The 12,176-nt window shown below is 47.8% G+C and overlaps 1 protein-coding gene across 1 annotated transcript in view; it reads left to right on the top strand.

Moving 5' to 3' along the window:
• Positions 1-601: 601 nt before the first annotated feature.
• Positions 602-12,176, top strand: part of LOC124616583 — a 45,099-nt gene continuing 33,524 nt past the window's right edge. Inside the window, exons 1-2 of the mRNA XM_047144904.1 lie at positions 602-970; positions 4,272-4,379. Of these exons, the coding sequence (XP_047000860.1) occupies positions 602-970; positions 4,272-4,379 (477 nt within the window). The remainder of the gene's footprint in view (positions 971-4,271; positions 4,380-12,176) is intronic.

The following is a 12,176-nucleotide window of genomic DNA, read 5'->3' as shown; positions in this document are numbered from 1 at the left end:
TATCTGGTCCATACGGGATCGGTCTGATGGTCAAATGAAGGTATGTTCATACGATTCTCCTGTATAAACGATTTCTTAAACGTGAAATTTAAAACTTCGGCTTATCTTCAACAGCCACACCAGCCTGGTCAACATGGGACTGAATGAAAGCCTTTGATTTTACATAGGACCAGGATTTTCTCGGTTTCTCTGCCAGATCTTTTGCTAAGGTGTGACGGTTGTAGCTGTTGTATGCTTCGCTTATTGATCTCTTCACAGACGCCCGAATCTCTACTAACCTTCGCTTTTTGTGATTAGTGCGTTCCCTTTTGAACCGAGAGTGCAACAGCTTCTGCTTCCTCAGCATTCTCCCGGATTTCGTTATTAAACTATGGTGCTTCTTTTCCATCATTTGTCGATTTACTAGGCCCTTAACTCTCCAGATCACGATTTATAATCTGATTGAACTTTGCCCATAATTCCCCTGCATCAATCTTACTGCAACTAAGTGATGCCAGTTCTCTATCTAAGTGAGATGCTAATTACTGCTCCCTACTCTTATATCTCAGAAGAGTCTCGGATTTCGTTCGCTAAATTACGAAAGATCTTTGGAATCGCTGAAATGGAGGATGAGAGGAAGAGGGAAGAGGCCGCTTCTCAGCGCAGAGGAGCCGCCCAGTGCCGGCGGTGGATGGGGGCGGTCGGCCACCTGCCGGTGCGCGCAGTTCCTCGCGGACGGCTTCCAAATCAATACGCAATCATCGGAGAGCGCCGGCCCCCGGCCGCAGACGGATGGTCAAATCTTGGGCCCACCGGTCAGATGGATGGCGCCGCGCCGCACCCTCAACCAGTGCGCACCGGCCGCCTTTGCTGTGCTCCGTCCAGCACCTGCAGCCGCAGCTGCGAGTCTGGTGCAAAGGCACGGGCGGCTCCCGTGTCTTCTAGTCCAGGGGTGTCCCACCCGCTGCCCGTGGGCTGGATGTGGCTCGAAGCAAGTACAAGGGGGTAAAAGAAAGGAACTATTTTTTAAAAGCTACATATTTTCATGGAGAGACATACAATGTACTGCTGTCTCTCCATCATCCATCTTACACCAGAAAGTAAGGATAAGGATTGGAAATGAAATGTGAGAAGGAAGCAGCATTGGACGAGGTGTCAGACAAGGTTGTTGCCTTTCCCCACTGTTGTTTAACGTATAACTTGAAGAGATTCTTGCGAAAAGTTTAGATGGGAAAAGAGGAGTATGTATTGGTGGAAAGAGAATAGAATGTATAAGATTTGCTGATGACATGGTATTAGTGGCAGAAAGTGAGCGGACAGTGAATAACATGCTCAAAGATTTGAATGAAGCTTGTGTGGAATATGGGATGCAAATAAACACAGCAAAAACAAAGAGTATGGTCATCAGTACAAGACGCAGACTGTCCAATATTAAAATAGGGTAATCCACCATTAGCCAAGTAAGTGAATTTAAATATCTCGGAAGCACAATAACTGAAGACTTGAGATGTCACCAGGAGGTGAAAACTCGAATTGCCATAGCGAAGGAGGCATTCAACAGAAAGAGAAGGCTCGTATGTGGCAAATTAGGTAAAGGACTAAGAAAAAGGCTTGCCATACGTTTTGTCTGGAGTGTGGCACTATATGGGGCAGAAACATGGACTCTGAGACGAGAGGATGAAAAAAGGTTAGAAGCATTTGAGATGTGGATGTGGAGGAGAATGGAGAGAATAAGCTGGATGGAACGAGTGAGTAATGAAAAAGTATTGGAAAGAGTTGGTGAGAGAAGATGTCTGCTGAAGGTTGTAAGAGAAAGGAAAAAGAACTGGTTGGGACATTCATTGAGAAGGGAGTGCTTGCTAGTAGATGCTTTGGAAGGATTGGTTTGTGAGAGAGATGAGAGGAAGAAGGAGATACAAAGTGATAGACGACATAAACGGAAGAGGAAATTATGTAGACCTGAAGAGGGTGGCAGAAGACCGGACAGCCTGGAGAACTACCATGTGAAAACGTGCCTATAGCCAGAACACTGATGATGATGATGACATATTTTCAAATTGTTTACAAAAAAGACTTATCCTCATCAGACTGCTCCCCATTACTACTAATTCATTTGTCCCACATCTGCTTTCGAAACGTTTTTTGTCCTCATCTTTAGAAGCAGCTGACAGCACCTCCCTAGTCTTCTTCCTCGACTTCTTCGATATTGTCTAAGCGGTGTCCTTTCATAGCCCTTTTCTTGTATGAGAACAAGAAAACGTCGCACGGAGCCAGGCAAGTAAAATGCGTGGGGCAACGGAAACATACCATTTTAGCCAAAAACTGTGTAACAAAGATGGCTGTGTGTGCAAGTGCGTTGTGGTGGAGGAACCAGTACCTGCCTGCCACTAATCGGGTCTTTTTTGACGAACACTGTAGTGCAATCTTCTTAAAACTTACGAATAAAAGGATTGGTTGATCATCTGAACTGGGGAACAAACTCTGAATGAACAACGCCCTCGGCATCAAAAAAGCAAATCGGCATTATTTTGAAGTTTGATTTGACTTGACGACACTTTTTGGACGAGGTGACGATGATGTCTTCCATTGGCTTGACTGTTGCTTTGTTTCTGGGTCGTAACCATAGCAGCACGACTCATCACTAGTAATGACCTTTGACAGAAAATCTGGATCAGTTTCAAGCTATTGTTTCAAAGCGCTGTGGCGGCCCACTTCATACATCGTAGCGCCTACTGTATCGGCATCCCACTTCACGTCCAACCAACACGGGATGCCTGCATCACAGGGCATGTATGATACCAGGAGAACCTTCGTCGTCTGTGTTGTCATCATAAATATTTACCGGCAGTCACAACACCAAGTCTCCACCAACGGCCGCCAGTTACCACTCCCCGTTCGCGGAGCCTGTAGAACAGCTTCAACAGAGGTTGCAGCTAGGACAGGAACTACTTAGGTACGACAGCCACGTGATATCAAGTAGTTCCGGCAGATACATCAGCCTAAAGGACTTTATAAGGCGGCGTACTGCCGGCAAAAAGAGTTCAACGCACCAGTTGCAAGTCTACAGAGCTGCCACCCAGGCAGCCACGGCCAGACGCTTCTAGCTGGCCGATCTCTTGTAGACGACTTGGTATAGTCGACGAACCTCTTTACACTGTACAATTTTGCTATCGCTCCCTATGAAGAGTCGGGTCTTTTATATTATTATGATTAGTTAGTTTATGTTTTTGTTGATCAGCAGTGGGGATAAAGTCTGTTGTTCTTTTGGGGATTGTATTATTGTATCGTTTTGGTGGTTTCCGCATTTTTATTCTGCTAGCGCAGATACCTCCGCCCGCATCTCGTGGTCGTGCGGTAGCGTTCTCGCTTCCCACGCCCGGGTTCCCGGGTTCGATTCCCGGCGGGGTCAGGGATTTTCTCTGCCTCGTGATGGCTGGGTGTTGTGTGATGTCCTTAGGTTAGTTAGGTTTCAGTAGTTCTAAGTTCTAGGGGACTGATGACCATAGATGTTAAGTCCCATAGTGCTCAGAGCCATTTGAACCATTTGATACCTCAGTGGCGATGAGTTGGTTTACGAGTTTCCCGCGTTTGATCGGTTGTTTTCCGCTATGGCAGAAGGTATTCCCCGTATTGATTAACCCTCAGCGCGAGTCATAACGCTGTTGGAAAGTATGCAATAAACGAACGAGCTCATTATTTAGCATTTACAGGCGATGTCCCCCCCCCCTAACTTCCCCCCTCCCCCCTCCCCCCGCCCCCCGCCACCCCTTGAGGTGCCTCTGCAGGTGCCCCATCCAGCTTCCCCGCTTCTGGGGGTCCATGCTGCGCCCCTGCGTTTTCCAAGTTCGACAAATCCGTTGAGCCTTGGAGCAACTACGTGGCTCGTCTGGAGAAACACTTTATTGCTCATGATGTCGCTGGTGACGTTGAGCGTCGTGCATTTTTTCTCGTCTTCTGCAACAGTTGCATCCGATACGGAACCTCATGCTCTCTCCTACGAGGCGTTGACATCTAGCCTACTGCATTACTTTGACTCTCAGGTGCACGTGGCGGCGGCGCGTAACAGTTTCTTATATTGTCAGAAGCTTCCCGTGCAGTCATACAGGGAATGGATTGCTACGCTGCAAAGTCCCTCCCGTAACTGCAGGTTTTTCTGTGGCAACGCCCATTGCAAGCAGTCTTATTGTTCGGTACTTATTCGTGATATGGTTCTTGTTCATGCCCCAGATGATACCTTACATACAGATCTTCTGAAGCTGAAAGATCCCTCTTTAGACACATTATCCGCGCAGATCTTCGCCGCCCGCTACCCGCGCCGCCGGTTCCCATCATCGCAGCCGCCACAGTGGCGCTGGGGGCCCCCTTATGAGGCCACGCCCGCCCTTTTACCAGGTGTACAGGTATGAAATGAGCGTTTTTTTGTGAAAATGGAACACTAATTTTGAATTGAAAAGTAAAAACATTTTATTCAAAGTACTGACCATGGCTTTCTATTCGTTTTGACTACCTTTCTGGCAATTTGTGGACACCGCGCCAATAGAAATGTTCGTCTTTTGAAGGAAACCAATCAGACACCCAATTTTCGATTTCTTCGTAGGAATCGAAGTGTTCCTCAGCCAATGCGTGTCCCATTGATGAAAACAAATGTTAGTGGGAAGGGGCCAAGTCTGGTGAATACGGCGGGTGGGGTAGCAGCTCCCAGCCAAGTGTTTTGATTGTATCCTGAACCAGTATTCCTTTGTGTGCATGTGCATTGTCGTGTGAAAAAATTACTATGCCATGTCTTCTGGCCCATTCTGGTCTTTTTTCGATCAATGCATAGTTCAAATTGATCATTTGTTGTCTGTAGCGATTAGTATTCACAGTTACGCCGGGTTTTAGAAGCTCATGATACACCACACCTTTCTGATCCCACCAAACACAGAGCATTGTCTTCTTGCCGAATCGATCTGGTTTTGCAGTCGATGTTGACTGTTGTCCCGGGTTAACCCATGATTTTTCCCGTTTAGGATTCTTAAAATAAATCCATTTTTCATCGCCAGTAACAATTCGACGCAACATTGATTTTCTTTCATGTCTCTGAAGCAAAATTTGACAAATGGTTTTTCGGTTTTCCATCTGTCTTTCATTCAATTCACGTGGCACCCATTTTCCACAGTTTTGGATCTTTCCCATAGCTTTCAAACGGTCAGAAATTGTTTGTTGTGCAACATTTAGCATTGCTGCCATTTTTTTCTGACTTCAAAGTATCGTCTTCTTCCAATATTGCTTGCAATTCGGCATCTTCGAACTTTTTTGGTGGTTTTCCACGTTCTTCATTTCTTACATCAAAATCATCTTTTGCACGTTGTTTCTGATAGAGCATGATCACCATATGCCTCGACAAGCATTCGATGCGACTCTGCAGCACTTTTTTTTCAAATGAAAACAAAAAATTAATTCTTTCCGCAAATAATCACTTTCTGGTACAAAATTCGACATTGTTAACACGTTGAAAACATATGATGTTGTTTGTTCCATGACTTGATGTATACTAAATATCTTTGACATATGTCATACCAAGCAAACAAAAAAAAATTAAGGCTCATTCACAACAAATGTTCCCTATCGACAAATTTGTATCTTAACGCTCAATTCATACCGGTACACCTGGTAGACTAGGGCGCCAGTCCCCACCTCCGCCAACAGCGGCCGCAGCGGCAGCAGCAGCAGCAGAGACAACGGTTGCCCTCTTGTGCTCAATGCTTTGTCACACATCAGAGGCAAGATTGCCGCTTCCGGCGGGTGACCTGTTCGACCTGCGGAAAGCAGGGTCACAAAGCCGAGGTCTGTCGGTCGTCGTTGTTGATAGCCGAGGACCACACTGCTGTGGACGCCTCCGACTCCACAGTGGATGAGACGGTCCCGCTGCCTCCAACATCCTTCGTGCAGTCGGTTTTTCTGCACACGGTGGCAGCCATCACTCTGACTGTGCGGTTGAACGGCACTCCTCTCCTTTTTCAAGTGGATACGGAGTCTTCCGCCACCATCATCGATGGGGATTCCCACCGTCAGTTAGGTTCACCACCGCTTCGTCCGTCCATGTTTCCATAAAGAGCTATAGGAACGACATCATCCGGCTACAGGGGTGGTTCTTGGATCTGGTCCGGTACCTCACTCACGATGTCACAACCCAGGTATTGGTCCTCGCCGCCCCCAAGGCCACCAACTTATTGGGAATGGATCTTTCCCCTTTACTGGGCCTCGAGATGCATGACTCGGGCCCAGGCGTCGTTATTGGCAGACAACCATTTACAGCAGCTTTTGAATGACTTCCAAGGCCTTTTTCTCTGGCACTTCTCCGGGGGTCTCCGGGTTCGATGCCCATATCGAACTCCTTCCCTCGGCTGTCCCGAAATTCGACGAGGCTCGCTCAGTACCGTTCGCCCTCCTTGACAAACTTTCCGTGACTGCCTTCCGAGGTACAGGAAGACAAAGTCGTAGCAGTGTTAAGCCTGTATGGCAAAGTCCACACACATATAGCCGAAACATGGGAACAATTTACGACGTAACAGGTGCCTAATGGTGTGAAACAGGTCTGACTAGACCTCAGACGCCACGTCCCATCACACATTTTTGTAAGTTGCTACTCACCAGTGGTGGTTTATGAAGGACAGCCTCAGACATGTTCCAGTTGTGGCAAAGAAGGCCACGTCCATAATAAATACGTGCAACTACACATCACACAACGACGGCACGACGACAGGAACACCAACTGAACGACAACCGCCTTTTTACCCACCTATGCGATGCTCCTGCCCTTCGAGCCCTCGAAAGACACAGTTCATAACCCCCTCTCAGGACAGACACAAATGGAAACGTCACAGCACCTTGCAACCGGCAGTGCCGCCAACGAACGTGATTTCCAACTGGAGACATCCACACTCACAAGGATACAAACAAGAACCTTATGGAGATTGATGACTGCATTTTACCACCCGCAGCTTTTGTACCACAATGACACAAGTCTCGTTTTTCCTCAGACAAAAATACACGTTGCTAGAAGCAAAGGTCGCCCAAACGCCACAGGAAACGCCGCAAGACATCAAAATCGGACACTGGTCACATTCACAGGACTATGAGATGGCGCACAGATCTAGCGGCATACGTGGTAAATCTTTTACATTTCCACAGAATCGGGTCCCCCACCACACCGTTGGTCGTCCACCAAAGATTATGAGCAAGAACCATGCCCAGAAGGAAATTAACGTGGAGACTGATGACTGCATTATACCACCCGCAGCTTTTGTCTACCAAAGACTGTAAAGAAGAACCATGCCCAGAAGGAAAACATGCACCTCGTCGTCGAAGCGATTCAGCCGACGGCGAGCAGCGTCGCCATCTCTCGCCAATCATGAAACTGACGGACTGTGTTCATAGGCAGCTGACGGGCATTTGTCACTTCCACCCGCCGGCCATTGTGGCCGAGCGGTTCTAGGTGCTTCAGTTTGGAACCGCGCGACCGCTACGGTCGCAGGTTTGCATCCTGCCTCGGGCATGGATGTGTGTGATGTCCTTAGGTTAGTTAGGTTTAAGTAGTCCTAAGTTATAGGGGACTGATGACCTCAGATGTTGAGTCCCATAGTGCCCAGAGCCATTTGAACTTCCACCCGACGCGAAAATGGCATCTATATCTCAGCTAGACCAACACGAAAATGGAGGATCTTCCCACGACGACTCCTGCGACCTCTCTCGACTTTCACAATCCTCCACGACAACCTTCAGCAGCACTGTTCCCTAATCAGGTACACCGAATAATTTCGATCAACACAGTAATATCTGCTTCCGCGTTAAACTTCAACAACTCCACTATACGCTTAGAGCAATAGACATCGACATCGATATCGACATCACCTTGCTACAAGAACAGAGGACAGCAATTTGGACTGGGCCTTCACGAATATAAGACGTAGTCCACCCGGACGGATATGGAACACATGCGCGCAGCTATCCTCTTCCAAGAAGAGATTGCAGTTTCGGTTGTCATACATCTACCAACGTCATGAGGGTTGGCCCTGATAGCTGAGGGAACCACAATCATAAATCTCTACACACCATCGGAAATAGATAAACGGAGGGATTGGCCCCAGTTCTGTGCAGAAGATATCACGCCTTTTTGTCTCGGCAAATACGATGACCTCATCGTGAGCGGCGATTTCAACTGTGTTCTCGAGCGTAGAGAGGAATAACCACATTTCTCCACATGCCTGGAAGCTCGCTTCCTGATCCGCTGACTTTGACTCGTCGACACTTGCAGAGCAGTGCACGGCGACCACCGGGGCATAAATACACCATGAGGACCTCTGGCAGCCTAAGCGATAAAATACATGTCGCTGATGCTCTAACACCCGATCTTCTCGATGTGCAACACTGGCTGTCTGCCTCTTCGGATTGTGATATCTACATCTGTACTATCAACCGTAGTATAAACAATCTACATGCCACAGAACAAGACCCTGGAAACTCAACGTTGTGCTATTACTAGATCCCAAATTTTGAGAACATACCACAGACATACAGCACACTTGAGTTAAACACATCACACTGGAGTGCGGGATACTGCGCACCGAAACGACTACCCGCCGCACCTTGACACAATATGATAAAGCCAAAGCCAGGAGGAACCACCACGTAACAGATTTTTAAAATAGCTTTCCATGTGGTCTCGTGGATCATCCCCCATCCGAAGACTGTCAAAACGAAGCTCAACATATCAAAGGCAAAGGTGCCGTTTGGAGCACCTACCTGATGGATGATGGCTGTCACTGCGAGCTCCCATCGTCAGCACCTTCACAATGCGCTACGGAGGCTTCTACGAGGAAGTACTGGCCGTTGTGGAGGCTATTGCCGAGGTTCACCAGAACGTTCATCACACGATAGACGCCATGGCTGCAACCCTCCTTACCACATAAGAGACCACTGACCATCTCCTTGCAGCTGTGGCCAAAGGATGACTAAATTTGTCTCCCAGCCCAGACAGACAACTTTTACAGAACCTTGCAAGATTTGATGTTATTGGAATGGAGAGACATGTACTGGGAACTTCAGTCTGGTGTGGTGTTCCCGTCAGCGTCGTTCTTGGAAGGCTAACTTACACCAGTGCTGAAACCCACGGCAGGAATACGACATGATAGTTTCTGGCTGATCAAGCTACTAAATGATGGTTTCAAGATTATTACGTGCCTTCTAGTTATGCAACTCAAACATGGACAAACCTGGTTAGATGGCGATAATAACAGACTGCCCTCAGGTAATATCGAGTGTTCGACAGATTCAAACATGCATTCCTCAGCACAATGATGGACCAGATGGCTATTTTTACACAGGCGCTCATGAGCCTCCTTTGAGGCGTGACATACAGGTTTCTTATGGAGGGAAGATTCTAACAACTTTTACGGATCGAACATTCAGTATGGTGGGGTTGCTCACTGTCGTCTGTGTTTTACGCCATTGCGATGGAACCACTCATTTTCGGATTAAGACGACGCTTGACTGGTATTCCACCCTGGGAGCGCATTCCTACTCGGGCAACTTGGCCCTCTCCGTACATTCAGCGGCTAAAATTGAAGTCACGGTGCAATGGATTACCAATTACAGCACAGGAGGAGGAAGCACATTGAGCGTCACATGAACATCGGCTGGGGCCTTCCTACACATAGCGTAGCTCCCTTTCACCATGTGGATTCCCTCCACTGTCTCAGCGTGGTGTACTCACGAGATCAACTTTCGTGTGCTACTGCAACTCATCCGGATGAATATACACATCCACCTACCACACCTGCTGAATATGTACCAAAGGGTTACTTCTTGCCTATATACATCCGACGGCCCAGATACCCCAAGTAGCGCAGACTGCATCCACCCCTGCGACAAATGTGGCCAGGGTGCAGGCGGCCTTCAGGTATTTTATGTGTTCTGGAATATCTTCAAAGTCCTGTATGATACCCTTACCTTACTGAAGCTCTCGTTAAAGTTAGATGGTTCATATGGCTCTGAGCACTATGGGACTTAACTTCTGAGGTCATCAGCCCCCTAGAACTTAGAACTACTTAAACCTCACTAACCTAAGGATATTACACACATCCAAGCCCGAGGAAAGATTCGAACCTGCGACCGTAGCGGTCGCACGGTTCCACACTGTAGCGCCTGACGACCGTTTTGGCACGATTGTTTTATGTATCTCCACTGTAGGGTGTGATTTTAGTTCAAATGGCTCTGAGCACTATGCGACTTGACGTCTGAGGTCATCAGTCGCCTAGAACTTAGAACTAATTAAACCTAACTAACCTAAGGACATCACACACATCCATGCCCGAGGCAGGATTCGAACCTGCGACCGTAGCGGTCGCTCGGTTCCAGACTGTAGCGCCCAGAACCGGACGCCCACTCCGGCCGGCTGTGTTTTTAGTGTATTTTTGCTTCTGATGAAGGTATATTTAGTGTGGTGTCACCGCCAGACACCACACTTGCTAGGTGGTAGCCTTTAAATCGGCCGCGGTCCATTAGTATACGTCGGACCCGCGTGTTGCCACTGTCAGTGATATCAGACCGAGCGCCACCACACGGCAGGTCTAGAGAGACGTACTGGCACTCGCCCCAGTTGTACAGCCGACTTTGCTAGCGAAGCTACACTGACCAATACGCTCTCATTTGCCGAGACGATAATTAGCATAGCCTTCAGCTTAGTCATTGGCTACGACCTAGCAAGGCGCCATTACCAGTGTATAGTGAAATGGAGATTATATCTGTACAAGAGCGATGTACACCGATTATGGATTAAAGTTAAGTATTACAAGATTTTCGTACTTTATTGCAATTCTCAAGACATTGTCCTGTTCCAGACCTCACGCCGGTCTGCGTGTATTTAGACGCGTGCATTTCGGCCTCCTGTAGCGACACGATGTTGGCTCTTGAGCCAACACTACAAAATTTAGATATACCGAAACCGTGGTCAAGGATTTCAATAACTCTTTATCCTGCAACTGTTTGGCTGTTATCATTTACGGTAAAGATTTTCAACAGTTGCTGCTTCAGCCATGTTTAAAATTTTGAAATAAAGTCATCAATGTCATGGTGAGGCAATAACGCCCATTTTTCCTGCGGAGCTGCTAGCAAGTCTTGGAGAGTGGTTGCCGGCCGGTGTGGCCGTGCGGTTAAAGGCGCTTCAGTCTGGAACCGCGTGACCGCTACGGTCGCAGGTTCGAATCCTGCCTCGGGCATGGATGTGTGTGATGTCCTTAGGTTAGTTAGGTTTAATTAGTTCTAAGTTCTAGGCGACTGATGACCTCAGAAGTTAAGTCGCATAGTGCTCAGAGCCATTTTTTGGAGAGTGGTTGGACGTTATGCAACTCGCCTCCCTAGTGCATCCTACACGTGCTCAATGGGGGTCAAATAGTGCGAGCGAGCAGGTCACGCCATGCGTGCAGAATCTTTCCTTCCCAAGAAAACATCAACCACTTGTCTCTATGAGTTCGAGCACTATCGTCCGTCAATACGAGGTGTGGGCGCACAACATCTCGCAACAACCGTACATGACGTCCCATAACCTCATAACGATACCTATCAATAGGTAAACCTTTCCGATTCACCCGTACAATTTCATGAAGAGATGTTCGCGTGTTCAGCATGACGGTTTCCCTCACCATTAGTGATCCTCCTCGATGTCGGTCTCTTTCCACAATCTTTGAGTCTCTAAATAGTATTCCACATTCCCCTCAGATGCGGCTCCCTCGAGAATCACTCTACAGACCCAGTCGGGACTGATCTGTAAAAAGAACATTGGCCCACTGCACGACTGCAGGTGGCATGATAGCAACTCCACTCTAGACGTTCTCTTTTGTGAAAACACGTCAGAGGCACACATATAGCAGGTCTCCGCTAATAAAGGCCACTCTGTCCAAGCTTTCTGTACAAAGTTTGCTTCGATGCAACACGTCCAGTGGACGCTGCGACGACAGATGCCAGTTGCAATGCAATATTACGGCGGTACCGTCATCCCCTTGCATCCATATAACGGTCCAGTCTTTTTGATGTCACACATGGTCGGCCCTGCCCTGGTCCTCGTGATACAGTTTCGGTCTCTGTAAACTGTCGTCTCATCCGAGGAACAACAGAACGATTCACGTTGAGCCATCGGGCCACATCATTTTGCGACTGTC

This window comes from Schistocerca americana, chromosome 5 (assembly GCF_021461395.2).
Source record: "Schistocerca americana isolate TAMUIC-IGC-003095 chromosome 5, iqSchAmer2.1, whole genome shotgun sequence".
In the NCBI taxonomy this organism is placed as follows: domain Eukaryota; kingdom Metazoa; phylum Arthropoda; class Insecta; order Orthoptera; family Acrididae; genus Schistocerca; species Schistocerca americana.
Note: the sequence above shows the minus strand (reverse complement) of the source record. Positions and strands in the feature narration are given on the sequence as shown.